The sequence below is a fragment of the Mastomys coucha genome, unplaced genomic scaffold, assembly GCF_008632895.1.
Source record: "Mastomys coucha isolate ucsf_1 unplaced genomic scaffold, UCSF_Mcou_1 pScaffold5, whole genome shotgun sequence".
Taxonomy (NCBI): Eukaryota; Metazoa; Chordata; class Mammalia; order Rodentia; family Muridae; genus Mastomys; species Mastomys coucha.
In genome coordinates, this window is record NW_022196911.1 from 1,789,744 (window position 1) to 1,817,267 (window position 27,524).

General features: G+C 43.2%; 1 protein-coding gene across 15 annotated transcripts in view; it reads right to left on the reverse strand.

Moving 5' to 3' along the window:
- Nucleotides 1-27,524, reverse strand: part of Syne1 (spectrin repeat containing nuclear envelope protein 1) — a 506,592-nt gene that overhangs the window by 5,685 nt on the left and 473,383 nt on the right. For 10 of the 15 annotated variants that reach the window (XM_031352581.1, XM_031352588.1, XM_031352585.1 and 7 more), the window contains 13 exons: nt 24,139-24,321; nt 23,757-23,894; nt 21,108-21,299; nt 20,087-20,414; nt 18,150-18,218; nt 16,417-16,559; nt 14,065-14,188; nt 13,341-13,552; nt 9,747-9,947; nt 7,411-7,539; nt 5,601-5,813; nt 4,453-4,545; nt 3,107-3,165 (listed from right to left, as the gene is read on the reverse strand). In XM_031352581.1, coding sequence (XP_031208441.1) covers nt 3,107-3,165; nt 4,453-4,545; nt 5,601-5,813; nt 7,411-7,539; nt 9,747-9,947; nt 13,341-13,552; nt 14,065-14,188; nt 16,417-16,559; nt 18,150-18,218; nt 20,087-20,414; nt 21,108-21,299; nt 23,757-23,894; nt 24,139-24,321 — 2,084 coding nt within the window. The remainder of the gene's footprint in view (nt 1-3,106; nt 3,166-4,452; nt 4,546-5,600; nt 5,814-7,410; nt 7,540-9,746; nt 9,948-13,340; nt 13,553-14,064; nt 14,189-16,416; nt 16,560-18,149; nt 18,219-20,086; nt 20,415-21,107; nt 21,300-23,756; nt 23,895-24,138; nt 24,322-27,524) is intronic. The other 5 variants (XM_031352598.1, XM_031352587.1, XM_031352591.1 and 2 more) reach the window with 4 other exon arrangements.

Below are 27,524 nucleotides of genomic sequence, written 5' to 3' on the forward strand. Positions count from 1 at the left end.
CAGTCTGTTCTCTCGGGAAAACATTTCTGACTTACTAACGGTGGTTTCAAAGATATTATTTCCCAAACTGCTTGACTCCTTACCCCCAAACACTGGGACATTCCACTTCAAAAGAGCAAAAGAGAAGCCTGTTGGTGCCCCACCCCACAGTTATCTTCAGGCATGAAGGCCGCTGGCTCTTTCTAAGGGCAACTGCTTTATGCTAAGGCTCATTGGATGCTTTGAACAATGGGCTTCCAGGAAGAGTCCAGTGGAAGAAATTGGAAAACAAATTTCACCATCAACTGAATAGCACTTATAGGAATCCTTTAGTGAACAAGCAAAAGAAACCCCCTACTGGCTTGCTTAAATATATTTGACTACCTTGAACCAATTTGAAAGGACTCCTCTTTCTTGTGCCTCCTACCAGGACTTCAGCCAGTCCTTTTTGGCTCCTGTTCCTTCTTAATTCTCTGTATAGAAGAAGCCAAAACAAAAAGCATCCAGAAAAGTTCTGCCTCTCTGTGTTCTCAGCTGTAGAGTGAAGTCATCCTTCATCCCGCACAGGGCAAAGAGAATCACAGTCTACCATCTTGCCGAAAACTAGCACATCACCTTCCCAGTTTTTTAAACTGTTGCTCATCCATGAATATCTGTATTGAAGACTTTTGGTGACAGGGTTACACAATCTTAGGTCAGATGCTGGGACCACAAACAGCATTGTTCTGAAGGCACACTTCTACGTGCTTCTCCTCAAAGAAAACCGTGAGTATTATGGGGCAGTATAAACACAGGCACAGTTTTGTTTTGTATTTTTGGTTTCTTATAATCTTAGCAAGTTCTTTGGAAGCTCCTTGTAATTGATTCTAGGAATCTCTGGACTCTCATCCATTGCAAATCTCTTAATGGAAGAAATCATCATGTATTGATTTTGTAGGTTCGGGGCCTAAAGAGACTCTGAGTAACTGGCCTCCATCCAATTAGACTATTGTAATTCTCAAGAAATTGTCAACTTAAATTTCAACTGAAATATGTAACAGGTGAGGATGTTGTTACCACTGAGTTGAAACCACAACAAAATACAACCTCTCCCTTTAAACCAATACCTTCCCAAATTAGTTCCTTTTTGTTTTCAGAAGATGGCATCTGTCTCTAAATCCCGTGCTTCTTCAGTAACCTTCCAGATTTGTTGGAGCATTACAAGATCAAACACAAGGGCAGTTTCTGTGCCAAAGAATGGATAGCTGCCTAGACTTTAAGTGAACATCCCCTCCGTACCCATCGACAGGGTTGAATGCACCCAATCCAAGCTTCCATAGAGTTAAAAAGCCCCAGAATACTCAACCATAGCTTGTTTGCCAAGGTATTTGACGGAGCAGGTCATCCAGGTGAAGCTTCCCAAGTAACCCAAGTGAGCACTGGTGAATTTTCAGGCAAGTGTTAATTAGCGATGCTGGGCAGAATAGAGCCGATAGGAGCTTTGTGGGCATTGCAACGAGAAGGTGGAGAGGCCCCATTGGCAAAAGCCCTGTCAGCCACATGAAAGCGACAGATGCCCTAAGAAACATCCCCTTAGCCATTCAGCAGGCCGAGGTGGCAGCCTACTTAGGGGAGCAGATAGATTTGGTATTTGGGAGCCAACAGTGATGAGCTACTCTTGCTGCTATCTAACTGCCTTCTCCCTTATCAGCAGCATCCCTTTTATCAATCAGAGGACTGGATCTGTGGTTTTCTCAAAGGACTGCTATGGGATGTCTTCACCTCTGGCCATGGCACATCCACAATTAGTTTGTGGGAGAAGAGGAATTAGATAATGCAATGCTTTTCCTTGTAGGTGAATGGCTAAGAGGGCATAAGACCACCCACAGATGACCATCATTATCTGCCTAGGTACTAGGGAGCTTTATTCCATATTCCACTATTGCTATTTTATTACAGATTGTTGAAAACAAAAACCAGACCCTTGTTTTCAAACCAACTAACCAACCAAATGCAAAAATAAAGGCAGGAGGAGGGGATTACAGTAAAGGGGGGGGGGGGCTTGAAACAAGAAAGCATATAAAAATATGCTCTGTTACCTCAGCTGACTAGAGATGATGCATAAAATAGCCAGCCCCGCACTGCACAGCCGATAAACCAAAACTATTATTGAGAGGAAGTTTACAGCTATACATTTCCTCATCTCCATTTAGATCTCTTCTCAGTGGTGATAAGTTTCCAAAGGGGCAGATGTTTTATAGGGAACTGGTTGGAACTATGACTGAAAACTCGGCTATGAGAAAAGTATTTTCATTTCACAGAAAGAAAAAAAGAAAGAAAAAAACAGAAAGAAAAGAAAGAAAAATTTTTCTGAGGGAACATAAGCTGAGTGGTGGCAGGTCCGAGGCGTACAGACACCACACCAACAACAGAAATGGCGAAGCATTGCTAACTGTGGGGACAATGGGGACCCTAGAGGCAAGTGTGAGGTGCAGCAGCATAGGGGTGACTGAAACAGGGCAAGGGCTGACGCTGGATTCAGGGCGAAGGAGCTCCCCAAGTTTGAGGAAGGGGAGTGTGTTGCTGGGAGCTGAGTGTTAGGGCAAGCAGAAGAGGCTAGAAAAGTGCTTCGTAATTTTAAGTGAAGAACCCCAAATTTGGCTTGGTCATTTTAAAAATCTAAAACCCACAATCTGGATAAAACGGGAAAGTAAAATTAAAAAAAAAAACAACAAACTTGGGGAGGTTAGTATATTTTATGCAGATTTGTGGGTTCTGTGAGGGGTGAAACAATTCACCTGTCTTCTTGTAAAATCGAGAAGGGAAGAGGATGATAAAATCTGCCATGAACCAATAGCAGTTGTGCCACTAATTGAATCGCATATTCAGGGACACACAGAGGATGTTTTGATCCCCGAGACCAGATGGAGTAAATACAGAGAAACAAAATTTTGATGGAAGACCAATTCCACTACCAGATTTACCTGTTCTCTATGGATAGAGTTCTCTTCCAGTCTACTAGGAAGGAGTGGACTATCTCTACTACCCGCCCGAGACACACCAGATTGGAGGCTTCCTTAACTCATGGGCAATTTTTATCATCCTCTTGGGGGCTCTTGAACAGGTGGAAACCAGGAGAACAAGGTACCTGCTCTTTGGGCTGCTGACAGAGGGTCCAGGCTGTGAGAGACTACATTTGCCTCGTGGCTGTTTGCAATGAACAGGGGGTAAAGAAAGAAGAATGTTCAGTCCACGCAAATAAAGACAAGCTAACCAATGAAAACAACTAAGAAGGCAGCAAAGAGCAAACAAATCAAACGCAATGATTGATACCCATAGATCAAGGAAACTGGCTTCTCTTCAGTGGAAGGAGGAGGCTCGGCTCATTTTTACAGGATCAGCCATTAACTCAACATGGGGTATGATTGCAGCGTGTACCCACAGTGGGCACAGCCTCTGCCACTGCCACTCCAGGCTAAAGCACAGATGACTCTGTGTTATAAGACACTCTGTGCACTTAGTGATTCCAAACATGAAGTTCACTTCATCATTCTGTATACTTCAGAAATAATTCACATAGGCTTTTGCCTTCTGGCAACTTAAGAGGGCACAGAGTCAATAATAAGAGTTTTAATAGGAAACTGAGATGAAGCTGGACATGTCGCACCCTCGAGATAAATCAAGGCTATATTTTGAATTGAAAAGCCAGTGTTCCTTCACATTCTTAAACTAGGATCTCTAGGAAACTAGTGAATGTTGGTAAAAACACAAACGAAAGTCTAATAAGGATAACACATGTATCAGCGTAGAACGTAAGTATATATGACAAAATACAAATGAAATTATTACTTCTATACTCTAAGGGGAAATGGAATGAATATACTTATAAAGCCAGACCAAAAAAAAAAAAAACAAACAAACAAAAAAATAAAAACAAGCTCTGATACACAGAGAACTGAGGTATAGAGGGGGATGGGGACAACTTTGCTGTTTATCTTCTGTGTGCTCTGGTGAGGCAGTATCCACCATGGGCTGGGGACGGTGTTGGCTTGAGTAGCTGCCCTTTCTGGGTTAATACCCAAAAGTCTTTGGGTGCCATTGCTCAGAAGCCCTTTCTCTTGACAGTCAATGCGACTTCATCAATCCTATCAATTCAGTGACTCACAAGATGGTAATTTGAAAAAGGGAGCCACCAAGGGTATACATGGGAACCATTTCTAGAAATGGCCACTTGATCAAGAAAGAAAATATTCTTCCTGCATATTAGCCACATGTTGTACTCATTAAAAGGGAAAACGAAAACAAAAATAAAAACACTCTTTTTTTATTGCTGAGAATATGTTACAAGGCTGGAGGCATACTTTTACATGGCTAACTGCCCTTTCCTGGCTGGGGAGTTGTGTTTTGAGCCTGTAGACCCTGTAGACACAAAGCCTGTCATATCTCACACTTCCCACCCATGGACCAATTGGAAAAGAGTCAACAGAAAGTTACCGATTTCTGTCTGTTTGGGGTACTTCTTCCGGATGTGGGACTCACGGATCCTGAGGTGTCCAGCTCATCTGCAGAAGACCATGAAGACAAATCCTGCAAGAAAAAAAAGGTCACATTCAACAACTCCACATCCCAGAGTACCCAGGGACTCACTTTCTACCTCAGCCCTCTTCACCTTCATCTCCATCATAAAGGTGAGACTCTCTGCACACAAACCTGATTCAGATGACAAGACCGAAACCTAGTCCTCCTAGGTTTATAAGGCCCCTCTGGAAAACATAGCTAGTGTTTTATTTTTGTGGCTTTGTTATCTCTTTGTGACATGGGCAGAGTGTGCTGATAATTGGCTTGCGGGGCGGGGGGAGTTGCTTGGTGAGAGAAGCCCCCTTTACAAGTTCAGGTCACTTGGGACAGACAGATGGTCAGACAGACAGAATCCAAAGCATTTATGTACAAAACAAGTGACCGCTGTCTAGGAGTCTGCTTTGTATGGCCAGGAAAACTGTGTTGCTTTTACTCTGCCATGACTTGGGGGAGGTTATGCTTTGTATACCTGCACACAAATGAGCAGTCTTGTGTTTGTGAAAAGATTTCACAACTGAATGACTGAAGTCTTACCAAGCACCACTGTATCTATAGGCACACGTCTCAAAACTAACAGTGTGACCACGATAGAGTTTATTTAAGGGGAAAAATGGTCCAAAACAAACATGTAACAGACCATTTCAGTGAATGGATGGATGACTGAATGAATAGATTCAAAAGGAAGAGTACATGCTCTCCTCAGTGTTTAACACAAAAACACACACAATGACCACGCTGGTCTGTCATAGCTGTATATCGGAAAACATGTCATTTCTTAAATAGACAGTTGGAATGAAATGCCACAGTAGTCACAGCAACAGGGTTGGAGACAGCAGACTGAAGAGGTCTCTTGGATTTCACAGAATCAAAAGCACCATCTGTTATAAAAGTTTACGAGTCTGCTTTTGTATTCGGAGACAGCTCTTGAAAGAGCGGTGACGGAGAGTGGCCACTCTGAGTCTGACAAGTGGCACATCCGAGCCTTTCTACTACAGGTGGAGATACAGTGCTTCAGGCTCCAGGGGGGAGACGTGGTGCCGCACACAGTGTCTGAGAGGGCTTACCTGCTGACTGCTTGACATGTCTAGTAACTTCTCCAGATCCTTGATATGATGGCTGACCTCCTTCAGCAGAAGTTTGAGCCGGTTTCCAATCACGTGGACTTTTTCTTTGGCTTCTAGACAATCTGAACCCTCAGCATTCACCAAGAGTTGGCGAGACATGTCTTGTAGTGAGGCCACTCTGAGCTGGGACTTCAGAAGCTCTTGCTTTATTTGCTGCGTGTATAATAGGAGATATTTCTTTAAGATATTTCGGTACTTAGAGGAACTTGCCTTGCATGGGCTATTGTATTTGGACCTCCTGTGGCATACAGCCTCCAAACAGGACCGAAGCTCATGGAATGTGGCATGGGGACTCCATGCTAACCTTTATGGTCAAATATGTTCTAAAAGACCTCTAAATCCTTCTTAAATCCCAGCAGTCTCATTGGACACATGGGTTCATAGTCAGAACTATGGGGAAGTTTAAACTGAATAAGGGACATGAAGATAGGAAAGGAAAGTCTTATGAAAATGGGATCAAAGATAATTTGTTAGACAGAAAAATAAAACATTAAAATTTAAGTACAGCGAAACTCAAACACACCTAGACATACTCTGAAGTCTAGCTAAATCTTTTTAAATGCCCTGCAGTGTTTGAAAATTTATCAGTTTTTGCCAGAGGTCAGGGTTGAATAAAAATGCATAAGGACCACTGTCTTATTGGTTTCAAAGATCCCCCAATAGTGACTGAAAAGTTACCCATTCAGGAGTTTAGGTCAGTGACTCTAAGTGCTATGACACAACACTGCAAGGTCACACAGAGAGATGCGATGTGCAGCACATTCTCCTAGTAGACCTCAAGCCTGCTTCCTTATCATCTATAGCAATTACCCAGCTACGCTGTCCATTATATTCTCTCAATTCCTTGAATATGGATTTGCACAGTAAGTTTCCGGGTGAACATGGTGCCAGAAAAAGTTCTATGAGAGAGGGGTATTTTGGTTTTGTAAGATTCGGCAGGAAGTTATCCCATAGCTTTCTGCAAACTTGCCACCAATGCTTGTGTCTCTCTTCCTGGCCTATTTAATTCCTCTTGAGTTGACTTAACTGTCTTTTTTCATTTAAACAGCTTTGATTTCAGTTTTACAATAAGCTATTAAGTGCATTGTGGTATATATTGTTAACTGTTAGCTTGACAGAATCTAGAATCACCTGGGGTACAAATCTCTGGCCACTCCTGTAGGGGATTGGCTTGATTGTGAGAGGGGCCATTCCTGAGACTGCATAAATGGAGAACAAGAGCTAAGTGCCAGCAGTCATTCACTCATTCATTCATTCATTCGTTCATCTCTCTGTTTCCTGGTGGTAGAGGCAATGTGACCAACTGCTTCAACCTCTTGCTGCTTGGCCTGCCCTGCTAGGATGGACTGTGTCCTCGAATTAGGAGCCAGAAAACCTTTCCCCTCTGAAGTTTTATTTTACAGCAACAGAAAAAGAAACCCAGACATATGTTTTGAGGCTACATATATAGCAAACAAAGTCTGGATTAAGAGTAAGTATATTTCCCTAAATGGCTGCCTTAGTAGACACATGGGAACTGACATAAAGAACACTTAAGACGAGTGCAACCGAGTTAACAGTTAATCATGTTATCCTTGTGATTTATACATGTCTGTTTCATGACTGGAAACCCTATAGAACTAAGCTAGAGACTTTAGTTAGAGCATAAGGTAAGAGCGCGCAAAGGTTTTTGTTGGTGGTGGTGGTGGTGGTGGTGGTTTTTTTTTTTTTTTTAATGTACCTTTAAAAAAAAAATACCCAGAGTTCTCACCATGAGTTGCTTGTGATGGTCCTGAAGTGTCTCTGGGTCAAGGGTTGAATCAATTGGGACAATTTCATTTTTCCTTCTGTCAATGTTTTCTAGCATGAGAAGCAAAGCGTGGCTCATTTCATGGAACTCCTATAAAAAAATATAGAACATAAAATAGCAGATATAAAATAATTTTCTAGAATATATTTCAATTTCTTTCTCTCTCTCTCTCTTTCTTTCTCTCTTTCTCTCTTTCTTCCTTTCTTTCTTCCTTTCTTTCTTTCTTTCTTTCTTTCTCCCCTTGCCCTTCTTCCTCTTCTTCTTTCCCCTTCTTCCCCGTCTTCCTTCCCTTTCTTCCTTCCTCTTCCCTTCCTTTCCCTTCCCTTCCCTCTTTTGCTTTTTCAGGACAGGGATTCTCCGTATAATAGCATAAGTTCCTGGCTGCCCTGGAACTCTCTTTGTAGATCAGGCAGGCCTCGAACTCACAGGGATCTGCCTGCCTCTGTTTTCCAAGTGCTGGGATTAAAGGTGTGCACCACCATCCGGCTTCAATTCATGCCTAAGGCTGTCATCAGTAAACCAACAGCACCATAATGCCCAGTACATGACCCCTCTCTGGAGCCCTGCTTGTTACAGGAGGTATAGCAGCTATGGTCTTACCTCAGCAGCCCTGTTGTAATTACACAGCATGATTTTATCTGTTTACTTAAAGCTTCTAACTTATTTAGGCAGAAAGCACACTGACGATAAAACACTTAATTTCTGAGAACCAAAACAAAACAAAAAAAAAACTAATGGTGCTAATAGATAATCTGAAAAGAAACAACTCTTCTCTGTGTGCTCACATTTTAAAGACACAGCCTCAATCCTATAGCCCCATCATGCATCTTCTTACATTCTTACTTGACACTATTATTGATGAGCCCCTGTGGGTATACAAGACACTCCCTTCAGTAGACCCAGCAGAAACACAGAAGGGACACCCACTTCCTAGGGGCTTTCCATCCTGCCCTATCCCCCTGCACAAAGTTCAAAGCTGGCAGAGCCTCAATGTTCTGTGTGACCTGGCCCCTTGACACTTCCTGTCTAGCTGGCTATAACCTGGCCATACTGCCTTCTTGTCTGCTTGAAAGAGGCAACACCTTGCATACTTCCTGGCCCTTCCAACTGCTGAACTCCTTCATAACAACAACCTTCCAGCATCAGTTAGATGTCCACAGGATCCTTTGCCCTCTGTCTTAAATTAGGTTTCTATTCCTGCACAAGACATCATGACCAAGAAGCAAATTGGATTATGAGGCCCATGAGGTGCCTCACCTTAGCCACTGAACACGAGATGCTGGCCGGGAGTCTGTTCCAAGCTCCGGAGAGGGAGGCATCTGCCCACTCAGGGCCTCTCCTGCCCAGTCTGCCCACGCATGGGAGCCCTGCTTTCTGGGAACTCACCACCCAGCTTGGGGAGAGCCCGGGTAGGGCCACGGGAGGACCCAGTCTCAGACCTTCCCAGGGGCTTAGAGCATTCAGCATGTGGCCCACTGATGAGCTTCCTCCACCCTTGATAGCCAATTAAGAAGATGCCTTACAGCTGGATCTCGTGGAGGCATTTCCTCAAGGGAGACTCCTTTCTCTGTGATAACTCCAGCTTATGTCAAGTTGACACACAAAACCAGCCAGTACACCCTCCCTCCTGTTTTAGCTTTCTCCATTATGGTCCCACCCATACCTATCAATTCCTGGATAACTATTTCCTTACCTTACATTTATATTCTACTTATTTATTTGTAAGGACGTGTGTGTGAGGGGGTGGGCATAGATATGGCAAGACACACATGTAGAGTTCATAGGACAATGTTCAGTTGCCAGCTCTCTCCTTCCACTCCATGAATTCCAGGTTGGTGGCAGGCACCCTTATCCACTGAGCCATCCTGTCAGTTTCTCTTTAGATTGTATTGCTATTGTCTCTTTGACAGAAGCACAGACTAGGCTGTCTCTCTCCACTCCTCTGAGTCTTACCTGTTACACAGAAGAAACTCGGCAAACACTGGCATAAATGGATGGTTCTGCCATGCTTGCTATGTTGTGCAAAACTTACCTGTCTAAATGTTTGGTAAATGTATTTTGAGTGAGTAAATAACATAAATGAATGAGTCAAAGATGGACTGTCCACTTGGTGAGCACTGGTTTTTAATCTAGAGAAAAGATTAGACAAAACTCCTTGAACGAAACTCACAGGTCGAGATTCTCCCATGATAAGAACAGTTACCTCATTCAAAGGCTGCCTTTGAAGAGCGGCCACATCCATCAACCAACTGTAATGTTAAGGTCTGGTGTCATCACCTGCCCTAAGCCCTACCAACCTGGCATTGCATCAGCGCAGCCTGTAGCATGCCTCTCCAGTCCTCCAGCAGAGAGCACACTCGGTCCCATCTTCCATTTATCTGGGATAAACGATCCTGCAAGTCATGACTCTCTTTGCTGTCGGTCTGGGTGAACTCAGAGCTGCAGAGGTTAATGGAGAGGATGATGGCTTTGCGGTGGTCCACGGCTTTCTGGAGCTCCTAAAGAGAACAATCAAGAAAGAACAGTGAGAGAAACCCTGTATAAAATGCACTTTGAAGACCCTTGAAAACATTTTACTCAGAGATGGAGAAAGCTCTGTTGTTAAAGGTAGAACTTGAGTGCAATCCTCAAAATCCACATAAAAGAACCTGGTTTGGTGATGCATGCTTGTAACCCTGAGCTGGGAATAGAGACTGGATGACTACTGGGACTTACAGGACACCCAGCCAGTGTAGCCTACTTATTGAGAGCTGGGTCAGTTAGGGACCCCGTGACAAACAAAAAGCAGAGAGCATTGTCAGAGTAACAGTCAAGGGTCCCCTGTCCTTCACATGCACATGTGCAACTGTATATACATACACACACATACACACACACACACACAGATAATCCATGTTTCAAGTGTTCATATGAAAAAAGATGTTACATTTTCATGTACTATTACATTATCAGGATGTTTTTACCAGGTCTTCACAGAATGGGAATTAGAAATTAAAAAGGGGGAAAGGATTCCCCAAGGGAAGAGGAGCCTCACAGAGAGAAATGATGGCCAGTACAATGAATAAAGGAATCTGAATAATGGTAGGGAACTGCCAACCGCAGCAAAACTATAGACCAGCTCTATAGTTTGAAAGAGGAGGACATTGGCTTTTAAAAACATTTCTGAGTGTAATAGTCTTATTTCACTAAACCAATGGAACTCAAACTTCTGTGTGCAAGAACGAAATGAGAAGCTCTTTGGATTCTGATGTTCTGGGCTCCAGTGGCCTGAAATGCAGGCACATTGTCATGCAAATTAATGATGACTCTTGTCAAAGGCTGTGGCTATGGTGAAAGAAATTAATTGGCTACTTCATGATTTAATCAACTCAGTTGGACCTCAAAAACAAACAAACAAACAAACAAACAAGGCAGCAAAAATAAGCAGAGAAACAAACCCCCTAGGCAACAACAAAAGAGTTTAGGACTCAGTACCAAGAACCTGAGATGTTTAATTCTGAAAGGTTAGAGTCTGGTGAACAGCCAAAGATCCACACTGGGTGAGCATTCTGGAGATCACACCATACAGGGTAAATTTCCTTATAATTTCTCATTATTTCTGTCATGTTCCTAACTCAAATTATTATTATTTTTACTTCCAATAGGACCTCAGCACAATTCTCCAGATGCCACCACAAAGAGCACACATTGAGAGATATTCTGAAGGGTCCTTAATTACCCCAGGGATCTGTTGACAGATCCCCAGAGAACAGTGATCTACTGACAGAGGAGCGGGGAAAGGTGTGGGACAGGTGTCTTTTGCTTGCCACATAGGATGGCATCCAAGATCTTACTTTCTGGTCTCATTTTGCCTAAGTCTGAGATTCTGGTCAACAATAGGTGTCTTCTTTTAAAGGGGCCTGTTTATAATGCAGTGCTACCTAGATACAATGCTTCAGGAACTGTAGAGAAAATGAATTTCATTATGTAGCTCTTGTAAATCGCATCCCTCATGTGTGCTTTGTCCCAGAGGTCATGGGGCTGGCTCAGAGAGCATCCCCTTGGATAATATTATGGGGATTTGAATGCAGGAAGATTCATTTTTGTGTCTGGAGGTTCAAAGGAAAGCAACATGATTATCAAAAGAAAAGCCATGATAGCATCAATATGGAATGAATAGCATATACTAAAGGCATGGGAGCACAAAGGGAGCATGCTCATTATCCCAGGAGGCTTTGTTCTGAAGCAAAACATGTTTTCATGTTCTCCAGACAAAAATCACAGGAGCTACAGAGCTACTAAAAAGAAATGCAGCCTGGGTCTACAGGGGACTCTCGAGGGTCTGCGAGGGAGTACAGCTCCATTGGGGAGGATGTTTAAGAACCAGACCTGTAATTAAGGGACAAAGTCTGTGCACTTACCAGCCCAGGACAAAATCAGAGGCCAGTGGCAAGTGTTTCACCACAGAAACTCAACAGATTTGTTTCGTTTGACATATTTCTATGCGATTGTTTTTGCCATGGCCCTAATGAATTCAGTAACTCTCACTGACTGGAGAAGGTCATGTGATTTCATAGAGTCTCCCCCAGATTCATACTAGCGTGTTCTTGGGGATGATTTCTCTCTAGCTCTACACAGAGATGAGTGAGGCTCTATTCAGACCTGCATTCCTTTTATGAAGAAATCAAATAGGTTCTAGAGGTCCCAGGTCCTTTATTCAACCTAACTGGCCTTTCCTTAAAAATACTAATTAACTAAGCTGTTAAGTGATAGTTCACATGATAAATTGATGGATCACATCTTCTTCTTCTTCTTCTTCTTCTTCTTCTTCTTCTTCTTCTCCTTCTTCTTCTTCTTCTTCTTCTTCTTCTTCTTCTTCTTCTTCTTCTTCTTCTTCTTCTTCTTCTCCTTCTCCTTTTTTTTTTTTTGACACTTTAAAATCAACTTCATAAACAGCTTGGGTTTGAGATGGTTGGGGGAAAGGAGAATAGTCTATTCATTGCAGTTAGACATTATCTGAATGTAAAATGTCGCCAACAGTCTCAGGTGTTGAATGCTTGTTGGAGAAGTTCTAGAAATTTAGGAGCTAGTTCCTAACTAGTAGAAATAGAGGTGAAAGTTGTCTCCTTCAAAGGCTGTATATTGTTCCCCAGCTATTTCTTCTTGCCCTGTTTCCAAGTCTGTGAGGTGAACAGTGTCCTTCTCCACATATGCCTGCCATCATAATGTTCTGCGCATGTGCATAAGGCCAAGCTATGCAACCACCAACTAAACCCTCAGAATCCATCAGTCTTTTCTAGCCTCTTCTAGGGCTGATTACATTAGGCATTTCTGTCACACTGCTCAGAAGATTAACCCAGATACTTTCTGGCTGCTGCCCTGAAGAAGTGAAGAACTAGAGACAAGTTTATGAATGGATCGGTCAGGGAGATGGCCAGTGAATGATTCGCCGCACAGATTATGATCCCTATAACACATATAAAACAAACCAACCAGGGCATGGTGGAGTGTGCTTACAATCCTTATGACAGACAGATGGGAAGACCCCTGAAGTTCACTGGCTAGCCAGCATAGCCAATTGATACATTCTAGCCAATGAGAGGTCCTGTCTCAAAAAGGAGAAACAACCAAAAAAAAAAAAAATCTCTACAACCAAAATGATAAATACAGAAGTGAGATTATCCTCAGGGCTCTACAAGCATGGGCACATATATGTACTTCTGCACCTACATAAACATGTTTATACACATGGGTACACACACACACACACACGTATGTACACACAAACACACACACAGAGGCAGAGACAGAGAGATACAGAGATAAGGAGAGACAGAGAGAAAGAAACATGTTAGCTGTTACACATGACCATGGTCTTCTGGGTGCCAAGGAAGGAAAGCAGGGACAGGTACCTTGAGCTTTTTGATGTGAGACTCAATGGTGTTGATGTCGGTGCTGAGTGCCAGGTGCTGGAGCCTGTCCAGTTCCTCCTCGGTCTCTCCTAGCCAGGCCCAGATGTTGTTGAGGTCGGAATTAAACTGCTGCCATTTCTGAAGGTTCTGCTTCATCCTCAACTCCTTGCTCATTGTCTGGGCCTGCAGGAGCTCCCAGCGGTCAATCACACCTGGCAGAGCACATACAGAACAGTGAGCAGGGGTTCTATACCTGTGAGGTTTAGGGAACACTTTATATTTATAGGGTGGCTAACTTTAAAGGGCAACAGAAAGGACAGTAATGTCACTGGTCATTTCTGCTGCCATCTGTTAAATGGGTGTGATAGCTCTGACTTCCTATTGTTTCCTCCACTGATAGTAGTGTAAAGCACATTCGCCACTTGGGATTTAACACTATGACAAGCTTTATGAAGGGATGCAGGGCATGGGAAGAGATCAATCCATCCTTGATCTCCTTCTGTAGTAGGCCCCTGGAAACATATACAAGAAACTGACAGTGTACATCAGACAGGGCATTCGAATATACATGGGGCAGCAGAAGACACATCACGACACCCTCCATCTCCTGCTATCCTGGGATACAATGCTGTAGAGGGAGGCTAAGCAGCTGGTGGAGCCTGGCGTGACAGAGTGGGTTGGGATCTTGTATATCGCTCCCTCGAACTGAGGGCACGGTGCTCACCAGCTGTCTGAGTCTCTGTGCTGTTGAGGTTAACGAAGCCAGGAAAGCTCTCTTCCTCCGTCAGCTTGTGCTCCAGTCTCCTCACGGAATCTATGCTGCCGCTGCATTCACCCAGCAGCTTCATCTGTGTAGACCAACAGAAAGCCAGCCCTGTCAGGTCAACCCTCGCAAGCACAAAGAGCCTGGGAACAGCATCTTTGTGGTCCCTCAACAAGACAGTGCCTGTTTTACTTCTTGGTGTCGCTCCAGCAACAATAAACAGAGTTCAAAACTCTGCTGTTTCAATAGGACACACGTACACTCACAAACCCTTAAAGACACACTTTGTATGCATGATAAGCATGTGAAACACCTGTGGGTCCTGACCCCATTAGGGCCAAGTGACCCTTTCACAGTGGTCACCTAAAGTGGCTCAGAAGACTCAGATGTTTACATTATGATTCATAAGAGCAGTAAAATTACAGTTCTGAAGTAACAATGAAAATGATTTTATGATTGGGGGGCCGCTACAACATGAAGAACTGTACTGCAGCATTAGGAAGGTTGAGAACCTCTGTTTTATTTATTTATTTATTTATTTATTTATTTTTTCTTTTATCAAGACAGGATTTCTCTATGTAGCCCTGGCTGTCCTGGAACTCACTCTATAGACTAGGCTGGCCTCGAACTCAGAAATCCACCTGCCTCTGCCTCCCAAGTGCTGGGATTAAAGGTGTGTGCCACCACTGCCTTTATATGAATCTTAAACAGATCAGACTGATCTGCAATTTAAAGGTCATAGTCCTCAGAGCTGGAGAGGCACTATCCCATTTTTGACAAATTGTTTCTTCTTTCTCTTTCACAAACCTAAATATTGAAAGACTAATAGGACCACAAATCCCACAGGAACAACTTTTACATTAAATAACTGGAATACTTAAGGCTTCAGAGCAATGTGAAAGCCAACTGTTTTATGAGGAAATATATAGCCACGTTTACTAGTCATCAAGGAATGAAGTTCAAAATTCAAAGTAAAACATACAGTATTTGAATATTAAAAGAACAAAAATGTAGCTAGGCTTGGTGGCACATGAGCAAGATCCTAGCACTTGGTAGGTGGAGATAGAAAGATCATGAGTTGGAGACCAGCTTACCTATATGACAAGAACCTGCCTCAAAATAAAGGAAAGGAAAAAATACAAGGTAAAGTGACACAGGACACAGTTTTCAACACATTCTTGTCAGTAGAGTATAATCTTGTCTCTCAGTGTTTCTCATAGTGACAGTAGCTTTGAGTTACACTTGTTACTTTTGATTGAGGTGAAGTGTCACCTCAGTGATGTCAATGGGGTCATCATGAAGCTATGCTATGCTTGAATTTTATCTTCTACAGTCCTGGAGATTGAACCCATGTCCTTGAGCATGCTAGGCAAACACTTTACCACTGAGCTGCATCTCCAGTCCTTGTACTGCACTTTCAAAAGAGGTTTCATGATGGACTCGTGACTGCGAGGGTATGGGTAATAAATAGCATGTGCCACTAGAACAGCTTTCTCCCTGATTCCAAACTGGAGAACCCATGGGAGGTGATGAAATCACCAGGAATTAGCTTTCCATCCCTTTGACCAAGAGCTAGGGGAGAGATTTACTTTAAAATGCTCTTGCTTAAAGTATGTACAGGTAGGTTGCGGACAAAAGAAATATATATATATTTTTGGTCGGTGACTACAATGTATAGATTTTACTGGGTACACTAGCAACGGAAAACATAGAACTGGTAGAGATATGTAATCCCTTGTTATCTTCTCTCAAAGCTTGTTCTAGTTAGGACGGCTTCCTTAAGACTCAGCATCTACAGAGCAGAAGGTGGGGCTAAGAAGTAGCATGGTAGCACAGAGCCAGCCTAGTGCATACAAGGTTCAGTTCTCAACATTGAGAAATGTCCTCAAATCAAAAGCAGAAGATTACAAACACTCCTAAGGTCATGAAATGAATTAAGAACTAAAACAACAACAACCACCACAACAACAGCAACAACAAAGTGTCATCTTAGTAATCCACGGATAACCTCTGTCCAGAATTTATTCACTGAATTTGGATAGGCACCTAGTGACATTTCGAAGTGAAAGGTTTTGTCTGTCTTCAGCTAAGTGGATCATACTAAGCACTCAGTGAAAGAGAACAGGCTGGTGGTGACCATGGGCCTCAGGGCCTGCCATCAAAAAATAATCTCCAGCAACAGGGCTTTGTTTCATGCACCCATGTCTTAAGTACAGAGGTGGTCAAGGGCCTACGTGCTGCAGACAGATGGGCTGTTTTGGCCAGAGTTGCAATGCAGGTCTAGGTCAGGAGCACCCTAGCTGGAATACTCACGTAGCCCTGATAGCTGGTCTCCAGGTCTGGCCCTGTGGGAGTTTTGCTTCTGAGGACATTTGCGGTTTGCTGTATCTGGAAGCGGCTGTCATCCAGGGCTTTGTCCAGTTGCCTCATCTGTGACTCCAATGAGCTGGGATCCCCTGTGGTGCCAACCATAATGAAGAGTCTTTAATGGATCATATTATTTGACTTATTTCAAGCTTGTCAATCAAGAGGCTTCGGAAAGCATTTGAGCTATGGCAAAGCAGAAAGAGTGTGTGTCGGGGTTGGGGGGGGGGGGATCGTAAAGCAGATTAAGTGCTGTCCTGCTAGAAGGTTAGACATTAAAGGGACCAAGCCAGTAAGTGTGCTCCCTAAAGAGACTCAGCAGCCTGGGCTTGCCAGAGACTTCTGCAGTGGACCCTGAACAGCCTCTGAGGGTCCTGCTCCCTTCTCTAGCCATTCCCAAGGCAGAGTGTTAGACACAGTGGAAGGCTTTCCCAACAATCTGCAGAGTTACCGGCCACATCCCAAGCACCGGGAGACAGACAGACGCTTCCCATACTCACTTAGCTGGCAGGGAAGGCTTCACCCTCAGATCTGTCCCTGTGCATCCCAGAGACATCAGCGCCACTTAAATCCCTGGCTGCATGAAGTCACGCTAACCAAGAAAAGGCTAGCTCAGAATAGGCATGCGTAGAGGAACACGTCCTTATGTGGATGAAACAAAACCTGGCTTCTGTCTCTTCTTTAAGCATGTTCTTCCTTGCTGCCTGGGTTCTGGCTCACCCTCTCTTAACGGCTTTGAACTTATGGTATGCCTGTGGGCATGCGTTTGCAGATATGCATTTGCATGTGTATTATTGTCATTGCTGACCAAGGACATTGATAATCTGAGCAGCACAAAGACTGGGCGAAAGCAACAAGTAAGTTAAACTTTCTAAAATGTATTCCTAAGTCTGCCTAGGAGGGATGGCTAGCTGGAAATCACTGAGAAAGTCACTGTGAAGCTAGCTTGGTTCTTTTGACCTTTGTTGGTCTCCAGAAACTCCAGACTGCTATAAACTAGACTCTGACTCAGAAACAGCAAAGGGCTGCCACGCGTCCCGACAACTGGCCCGGACACAGTGGGCTCAAGTACGAGCAGCATCTAGTGCAAACTAGTACAGGATTCTTGAGCAAAACTAACTTCTCTTTTCAGTGCTTCTTGTTTCAGGGATCGTGCTGTGAAATGGCAATCTAAGGATTACAGTATCATGGAGGACATTCCTCCTTTGAGGAGGTAACACCTTTGACATTAAAAGGAAATGCTTTATCGGCTGCATTATGTTCACACTCACATGGAGGCTGGGGTAGAGCTTGTGCCCAACATCATTTGTCCAGCCAGTGGCTGCTCACCACATGACAATGCTAGCACGCGCTTCTACCAACTGGAAGACGAGAGCACACAGGCTGAGCGAGGGCTTTTGCCCCCTATATTGTCAGCTGTCACTGGGCATTGAGTTCTCTATGTAATGAGACTGATTACCACTTGACAAGCCGAGGAGCTATTTCATGACCTGGCTATGGAGATCATATTCTCGGTGTCCATCAGCTAGCAGCTTTTCCCCCCCTAATGCAGGAGGAAGAGAAGGCGGCTGTGCCTTGGCATGCCAGAGCTGTGAGAGGCAAGGAAGCTGAGCTGAGAAGGGGGCTTGGGAGGGCTTTTGTAAGGCAGGGGTGGGAGGTTCGTTCCCACTCTTTGTGCCTACCAGACGTATTTCTGATTGCATTTTCTGTGAGATTTACATAGGCCTCGGGGTTCTCGGGGATCACTACATCTGCAAAAAGAGCACAGTCTAAGTTGGCAGCTCGATGCTAGACACCTCAGTTCCCTTTTAGTGGGAAAATAGTTTGCCTCGGGGGTGGGGGGGAGAAATTCGTTGTTCTTGACAGCTGCTGGCAGGAAGAGGAGAGCGTGTATGCGTGCCAAAGGCTTCACGTAATGAATCCTGCTAAGAATTCATACTGACTGACTGTTTTCTCTGCCAGCCACTGTTTAAGGCGCTTTTATCCTCATGGGGACCCTAAGAATACCCGGTAGCATTATTTCCATTTTACAGATGAGAAAACAAGTGTCTAGAGGAATGTGGTTCCTCATGCAAACCTATAAAGACACTAAGTAGCAGAAGAGAGATTCCCTGTTGATGGCATGTTAGCTTTGAAAGATGGTCTCCCACAGCACAGCCAGCCCTTCGAGTCTCCAACTTACTGCGTAGCTGTGGTGGTTTGAATGAAAACAGCTACCTCAGGGCTCTTGTTTCTGAATATTTGGTCACCAGCTCATGGCGCTTTAGTGGGGAGCTGTGGCACCGAACCTTTAGGAGGTAGAGCCTTGTTAGAGGAAGTATGTCATTGGGGGCAGGGCTTGATGAGTTTATAGCTTATTACGCTTCTTCTTCTCATGTTCTGCCTCCTCGGTATGGGTAACAATGTAACAAGCCAGTTTCTTGCTCCTACTCCCATGCCATGCCTTTCCTGCCATGACGGATGCTTATCCTTCTGGAAACATAAGCCAAAATAAACTTTTCCCTTAAGTTGTGTTTTGGTCATAGTTGCAGCAACAGACAAGTAACCAATACAGTGGCAGAGAATTACTCTGAACTTTTGATCTTCCTGTCACCACCTCTTGTGTGCAAGGCTTACAGATGAGCAACCCAATGTCTGGATTAGAACCGTAATTTCCGTGCCAATAGCTTTTAGAGGGACACTGTTGCCTATATCAGTATGTGAGCCATAAATGAGAATTCAAAGTTTTGATAGCCACAATAGGATAGCCACAAACAAGTGAATTGTTTTACCGCTAAAAAGCACCATCTAATCGACATACACTAACATAACACTAAGTTTGTGTTCAACCTTTGTACTGAGTCTTGAAAAGTGGCCCATGCATATAAGTGCATTTTCTGTCTATAATCAACCTTGGCTAGGGCAGTCTGACTTCAAGGATTTCTAGCCATGTGTAGCCAAGGACCACCTTCATCTTCCACTTAGACACCTAATCCAGAGTACCTCCACCTCTTTCCAATCATCTGATAATGGAGGGGGTTCACTTCTAATGATGCTTCAGCCCTTCCTGGTGCTGTTTCACTAATTCAGGCTTATAGATCATTATGTATGCTCATAAATAATACTTGTCTGAATGCTTGTTTCCAATCTATGTTCCACCACACATGGAGGGCACACACAGATTAAACTGAAAATATACAAATTTGGTTACTTCTTTCCTTTAATCTTCCAGTGGATCTCTATGCACTTCAGGTTAAGGGCCAAATTCCTCTCCATGGTGAACTGGTCACTTCGGGGCCAGTCCCTTATTCACTCAATCTTCCATTGAGACTACTCTATGCTACCCAGCACAATTTTATTCTTGACAAACTTCAGATGACCCAAAGCACCAAGGTTGATCACCTGGCAGGGCTCTTATCTCTCCTCCTTTCTCTCTCTATCCACTGATATGCTCACCTCAGGGACTCATCATTATCCTCCTAGTCTCACAAAAGGTCTCCACCCAGCCCTTGAACTGGCATCCTATGATGTCCCCGTGTGACCGTGTATACATACAGTGCTTATAACTTTCAGGGTAGATGAGTCCAGATATCTGATGTTTCCCTCACATGGATTCCCAATAGGAAGTTTTTGTTCCTACCTGACAAGCCAACAGCTCCCCTGAGGTAGAACTCCTTGTCTTCCTCGCCTTCTTCGTCTTCTGAGGGCAGAGTTCGAGATGCTGACTCCAGGTCTCGACTGAGGTCATAATCGTGGTCCCATTCCAGGGGGATGGAGTCCACGCTGGCTGGGGTATCTCTCCCTGACCGCTCACTCCGGAGGGGCTGAGGAAGGGAGAGGGAGGGGTTGGAAGAAGGCTGTGGGGAGGGCATGCCATCTGCAGAGGGGTCCTGCCAGCGGAGGTCTGAAAGAGCCGTGGAGTCTTCGAGATCTAGCTCTCGATCAGAGAGGTCAAGGTCATCTGGTAGCTAAAAGGGAAGTCACAACTCTGTCACTGCAAGAATAGGATCCGCTTCTTACTCCAAACAGGTAAGACCTTCATTAAATGAATGCCAGCACGTCCTGCTGACCACATGGAGTTAACATTATCAACAAATACAGAAGAACTTCCTAATTACTTTCAAAATGCCTTATATACTCCTCTGTTTCAGTGTCAGTTTTATCACAGGTAAAGTAAGAACATTTTAAAACCTATTCCAAGGGACCATTTTAGGAAATTAACAACAGCATTTGCTGTTGATGAGGTGAAATTGTGGGGGTGAGTAGAAAAGAAAACGGAAGGGAGTGATTCACTCAAAAATAACCTCACGAGCTGAGCCATTGCTCATCTTATTTCATCTCATTTCTTCTTAAAGATACCTCATCTCCTGTAGAAGAACAATGCCACAGTCTGCCTAAGTCGTTATACAAAAATATATGGTCACTCAGCAAATGAACAAAACAGCTCTCCATACAAGGTAATGACTATGAATAAATCCATTTTAAAGTTGGGGAAACTGAGGTGAGGGAAGTAAGGCAACTTCTCAAAGGATATATAGATGGTGGTCTCAAGGCTTAGAACAAACCCAGACATTCTACTTCTAGCTAGACTCTGGACTGGTGACTGTTTCACTAATCCCATTCTCTCTGAATTCAATGAGAAAGAAACAAGTGCCACTTACAGGCAGGCGGATCAGTTTCTTGTGATATCTTTCCACACGTCCAAAGACCTCGTGGCAGTAGCGTCTGAGTTCGTCCAGTTCCTCCTCAATGACAGCGGCATCCAGTGGCTCACTCTTCTCTATCAGCTGCTCCCCCTGGGCAATGATCTGCTCGATCTTATTGTGGTTCAGTGAGATCTCCTGTTGGAAAGCCTGAGGGTGTGAAAACAACGTGGATTTTACACATCTCAAAATGATGTCATAGTAAGGTATGCATTTCTCTCAGTGTCAGAAAGACGACATGGGGGGAATACATGACTTACTGTGTACAAAGATAAGACAAAGCATAAAATAAAATGGGGCAGTTATTTTCTAAAGTAAAATATCACCTTAAGACAGAATGGGAGTCAGATATCATCAGAAAAGAGCCTTTGGTAATAAAAATGTACTACCACAGTGCGGGTGGAGAATAACAGAGAGATACTGACAACCATCATGGTTGACTCCTGGTGAAAATGATGGTGTGATATGAGCATGTTGCTTTATTCCATGTAATATATATCCCACGTCACCCGTGCACTAAGAGGGCATGTCACAGATTCTCATGATTCTTTGGTTGATTTGGAACATAAAAATCAAAGCGTAGAGGTATACTGATTTGAAAAGCAAGGGATCTGGGAAAGATTATTCTATAAGAGTCTAAGACAGATAAGGGCACGAGTTTCAAGTGACAGATGCTCATTTTGGCCAAGAATAAGCCCTGGAAGAGTTTAAAGTGTCCACGAATGAGAAAGACTAAGGACAATGGAGGGTAGCAATGCCTTTGAGATTCTTCCAGAATCTGAAAGGAAAAGTTCCCAATACCAGCTGGCAGAAACGTCTTGCTGAAGTGTTCAGATACTGATTTGCTTGTGGTATAAACTGAGACTGTTGCACAGAGAGGCAGGGCTAAACACTGGGCAGAACACTAGAGATTTTGCAATTTATTCCACCTTAATAAGGTACTATTAAAGGTAATTTCTTTTCTTTCATCATAAAAAACAAAGTTTTTGGCATTGTCTTAGGTCCAGTTCTGGTGCTGTGGAGAGAAACCATGACCAAGGTAATTCTTATAAAATAAAGCATTTAACTGGGGGCTTGTTTACAGTTTTAAGCTTAGTCAACATGGTTAACACATATGGGGTTGCAGCAGTAGCTAAGAGCTCTAGACTCTGATCTGCAGGTTAAGAGAAAAAGCCTGCAGTTTGGTGTAGGCTTTTGAAAGCTCAAAGCCCACCCACAGAGACACATTTTTCTCCAAAAAGGCCACACCTCCTAATCCTTCTAGTCCTTTCAAACAGTTTTGCTTCCTGGTGAAGTATTCACATATATGAGCCTATGGGGTCCAGTCCTATCCAAACCACCACAGGCATTATAACTATCCCTAAAAAAGAGACAAGCAAACATACCACCAAACAAAAAAACACAACAGTGGAGTATTATGGGAGGTGGTTAAATGGTATAATTTATACTTAGTATATATGATATCCTGGGTTCGATTCTCAGCACAAGCACATAAGTAAACAAATAACCAACCAACCAAAACAATTTTATTGATTTTTGAGACAGGGTCTCATGTAGCATAGGCTAACCTCAGACTTGATATATAGACAAATATGATCTTGAGCTCCTGATCCGCCTGCCTCTAAGTTCCAAGTGCCAGGATCACAGAAGTACATCATTTTACCATCTATTTTCATTTGTTTGTTTTGTTTTACTTTAGCTTGTAGCATGAGAAAATGTCAGGAGCTGCCTTGAAAATGATTGGGCTCACCGCTCCCTTTTTAAATGCACATCTCTTCTACGAAGGTCTCTAGCTAGTACAGTGTCTGAATTATGTAGTGAATGATAAAGCATGCATTTAAGATTAACTTGGCCTCCAAAAACATTGTGTGGAATGAAATCCCCAAATGAGAACATAGCATTGTGAATCAGCAAAATGGCTCAGCAGGTATCAGTGCTTGCCACCAAGGGTGAGGACAGATGGGAACTCAGTTCCTGGAACCCACGTAATGGAAGGAGAGAAGCGATTGTGAATGTGAACACAGTGGCATGTGGACTTCCCTGGCCTCTGCTACTCACATACAATAAATGACAGTTAATTTTTAAAATTAAAGCAGATGAAAGTTGCACTTTTTTTTTCCTGGAAACTGAAGCCACCTAAATACTAAATTGTAGATTTTGGAAGTAAGTAATATGTTAAACAACAAACGACATCAAAAATCTCTACCACTGACAACTCAGTTGATATTTTTAAAGTATTTATGTTAATGGGTGGATTAGAGCAATTTAAAAACATTTCAACATTGCCAGGTATAGTAGCTCACACCTTTCATCCTAGCACTTGGGAGGCAGAGGCAGGCGGATTTCTGAGTTCAAGGCCAGCCTGGTCTACAGAGTGAGTTCTAGGACAGCCAGGGCTACACAGAGAGAGACCCTGTCTCAAAAATTAAAAACAAAACAAAACAAAAAACCTCCTCAAATTCCATATGTTTAATAGCTTCTGGTTATTTTCCTGTTCACGAAGGACTACGTTTCCAAAGGCTCTCTACTCAACTTTACACAAGGGGATCTGCAAACCCCCCCCCTTCCCAGTGTGCTTCTACACTTACAATTTGCAGAATAACTGACCTTGAGTTGTTTTATTTTAGCTTGAACGTCACATTCAGAAAAATGTTCAATATTGGTGAGCTGCAGATCCATCTCTGTGAGCCAGACGAGAATGCTGTCCCGGGCAGTCTCGAACTCCTCACGCTGACTAATGAAATGCTGGAAGGAAGAGGAGGATATTAGACATTAAAATATCTGCAGTCACACACGGATATGGCCCAGCCAGTTCCAGCCTTCTGGGAAGTCAATTCCTCCCAAGCATGGAGCACCCTAAACTCTCCTCCTATCACTTGCCCCTCCATCCCCTCCTGCCCTTCCAACATCCACTCTCCCCAAGAACATGTCTCACTGGTCATGGCTTATCCTCTAGTTCCCAAATTACGAGACAAGGCTTAATGAGAACCTTGAGCCTGCGCAAGATGGAGGTGACCCGCTTCTGTAGGTCGTCCCATCTCTGGTTGCCTCCATGGACCATCTGCCTGAGGCTGCAGGCGGAGTCTGTGCGATTCTCTCTGGCCAGGCGCCTGTACTGTTTGTTGATAAGCTCTAGCTGGGTCAGGCTCTCATGAACCTGCCGCTGGAAAGCCTGAAGTGACAGGGAAGGTAATCAGTGTGGGAGGTCCTTCAAGGATATAACTCAAAGGGCTATGTCTCTTGGTTTTCATACTGCAGAATCAAGGGGCACAGAAGGTACCCTTATGACAGACCCGGCAGATAGACCAAGAGCCACAAGAAATCACAGAACTGTAAGGAATGATTGTATTTATCAATAAATACGTAGAAAAACAAAATGTACACACACATACACACACACACACACACATATATATATATATATATATTTGTATATTGGTATGTACACAAAAACATTACATATGGAATGTTGCATGCATTTTAAAAATGATTAATAAAATTAAGTTGTGTGGTGGCCCAAATCTGTAATCCCAATACTCTGGAAGTAGAAGCATCAGATTCAGAAGTTCAAGGTTACCCTAGGCTATCCGGGGTAATGAGAGCCAGTCTGGGATGTTGGGGTTGGTCTGGTGCTGTTATGTATTTAAATACTAAATTCTGTACCCCAAGATCTGGCTGCCCCACTCAGTAAGAGTGAATCCCCATGTACACTGGACCAGCAGCATTGTGTCCTCCAGAATAGACTGCTAGAGCAGAAATAACGGGAAAGACTCAACCAGCAAGTATTTGGGGAGCAGAGTTGGAGAAGTAGCCAGTTTAGTCATTAGAAAATTAGACTAGGCGACGTCCTCCAGTAACTATGCAAAACTAAATAAATAAATCCATAGGACTTTGACTCAATTATGGGGGGGCTGGCAAGTCATATTAATTATTGATAGGGTTATTAAAATCCATTTTACCCTGGGCTATATGAATCCCTATCTTGAAAAACAAAAGGAAACATATAAAATAAATAATAACCAGGAAACAAATTTTCCTATCTAAGAAATTACTGCAAGAGCACAAATGGGTGCTTATGTGTTAGACTGAGTGTTCTCAAGATTTCTGTGTCCATACTGAGAAATGATATGTAAAATGGCACTGTGCATTTGTAGAATATGTAATTTCTTCAAAATGCAGAAATCACCTCAATCCTGGTGTCCATTAGGAACGAAACTAAAACTGTCTTTGGCAGAAGTGCCTCTAATGCCAGCTGTTAACCTTGCTTTTAAGAAAATCAGTTTAGTATAAAATACAAGTAACTTTCCATTAAAAAAAAAAAAGACACAGCAGTTTGAAGAAGGTCCTTTCTTCTCTGCTGATGAGTTGGTCAGCTTTCATAAAAGATGTCAGAGTTGTTATCTTGGCATAGTGCATGGATGCTCTGCTCTCAAGGATGTGACATGGAGCGACAATTGTGCGGGTACTAGCCCTTCGTTCTATCCCTGCTGCAGGGCCCAGCACTAACCAACCCAAACCTACACAAATACAATACAGCTTCACTCTAAATGCATGCACCCTGCTTTGTGGCTGACTTTTTTATCCCAGACCCCAACCCAAATGTTATGAATGGTTCACTGCATTGATTTTATGTGCCTCTCATACTTCTGTATTGGTTGGCTCCTCACACTGGTCACAGGATCGCATCCCTGCCCTAGAGATGATTTGCCTTCTGAGAGCTGCTTTCAGAACACCCATCCCAGCAGGCTATTTTAAGTTTTAAAGAGATTAGGAGGTGCTAAAGGAGTTCCCACTTTTAATGTTATAATATGTCAGAACGCAGATCTGCCCGCTTAGGTGACGGTAGAGCACTCAGGGCTGGCACCCAGTATGCCCAATGTCTTTCCAAACATTTATGCAGTTGAGTGAATGATCCTTAAGCAGCAATTTGTTTCTGTGACATTTTCTGTCTGCACAAAATTAAGTATAAGACTAATGATACTTGGTGAAGAAAAAAATCAATTATTTCAGTGCTGGCAATCTGAGTCCAAAATAGCATCAAGAATGATCCCATATAATCTGCTTTGTAGTATAAGCCAATTTGAGAGGTTTTAACCTTTACAAAGCAGAGTGCTATAAGACACAGGACAGGGTCACTTCCACCAGCACTAGAATGATCTGGATTCTTCAGCAGTTTACGATGGCTTTTTGATAGAAAAAACTTTTTTTTAAAGATTTTATTTATTTATGTATGTATTTATTTTATACATGGGATGAGTAGCTGTCTTCAGTCAGAAGAGGGCATCAGATCTCATAACAGATGGTTGTGAGCCACCATGTGGTTGCTGGGAACTGAACTCAGGACCTCTAGAAGAGCAGTCAGCGCTCTTAACCACCGAGCCATCTCTTCAGCCACCTAGAGAAAACTTTTTACAGAGGCATTTTCTCTCCCTGGATTTACTGGTCTAGTTTCATATACTTGTACTTATTCCACATAGCATCAAACACTATTATGCTCAGAGAGTTCTCCATCAAGGATTCAGATCTGCAAATCAGACAAGAATGAGAAGAAATTTCATTCGTACCTCAAGGCTTGCTTCACTGATGTCATGGGAGAAAATTGAGTCGTTTATGGAATTAGCTGAGATGCTAGTTTCATTTATAAACGCCTTGAGGAGGACTGAGGAGAAATTACCAATGGGGCACCAGTTGGGACTATTTAGAACATGTCAGAACCATTTACAAGGGGTACATAGGCACACGTGTGTACAGAATGGTTTCTTCTATCTACACCAATGTCTATGTGGAAATCAGTTAGCTCAATGGTGGGGGTTCAGGCTGTCACAGAGCTATAGAGTGGACTTGAGATTGTGAAGGCAAGGAGTCTGTAATAGGGTGATTTAATGATCCCTTCCTAAATGTAATAAACCATTGCTATTTTCATCTCTTGGCAATCTAAGAGTCTTTGTGATTCAAGAACAGTACTGGTCTCTTCTGTTCTATTAGAAGTGGGCTATAACAATAATGCTCTGGCCAATTCTGGGGCCAACTGTATGCTATTCATTATCAACATCACTCCTATGTATTTGATTATTTAATTCTTTGAGCTAGCATACAGGGGACATTTCTGTCTATATATTGCAACATGCCTCTCTCTCATTGCCTCCAGTCCCCACTGGGCCCCGCCTTCCTCTCTTCCTAACTCTTTCTGATCTTCTCATAATGTGTATCTAGACACACTTCAGCTAGGTTGAAAGGACTGAGAGAATATATTTACAGGTAGATTTTCATATTATTGAAATAATCACAGCCGGGCGGTGGTGGCACACGCCTTTAATCCCAGCACTTAGTGGGCAGAGACAGGCAGATTTCTGAGTTCGAGGCCAGCCTGGTCTA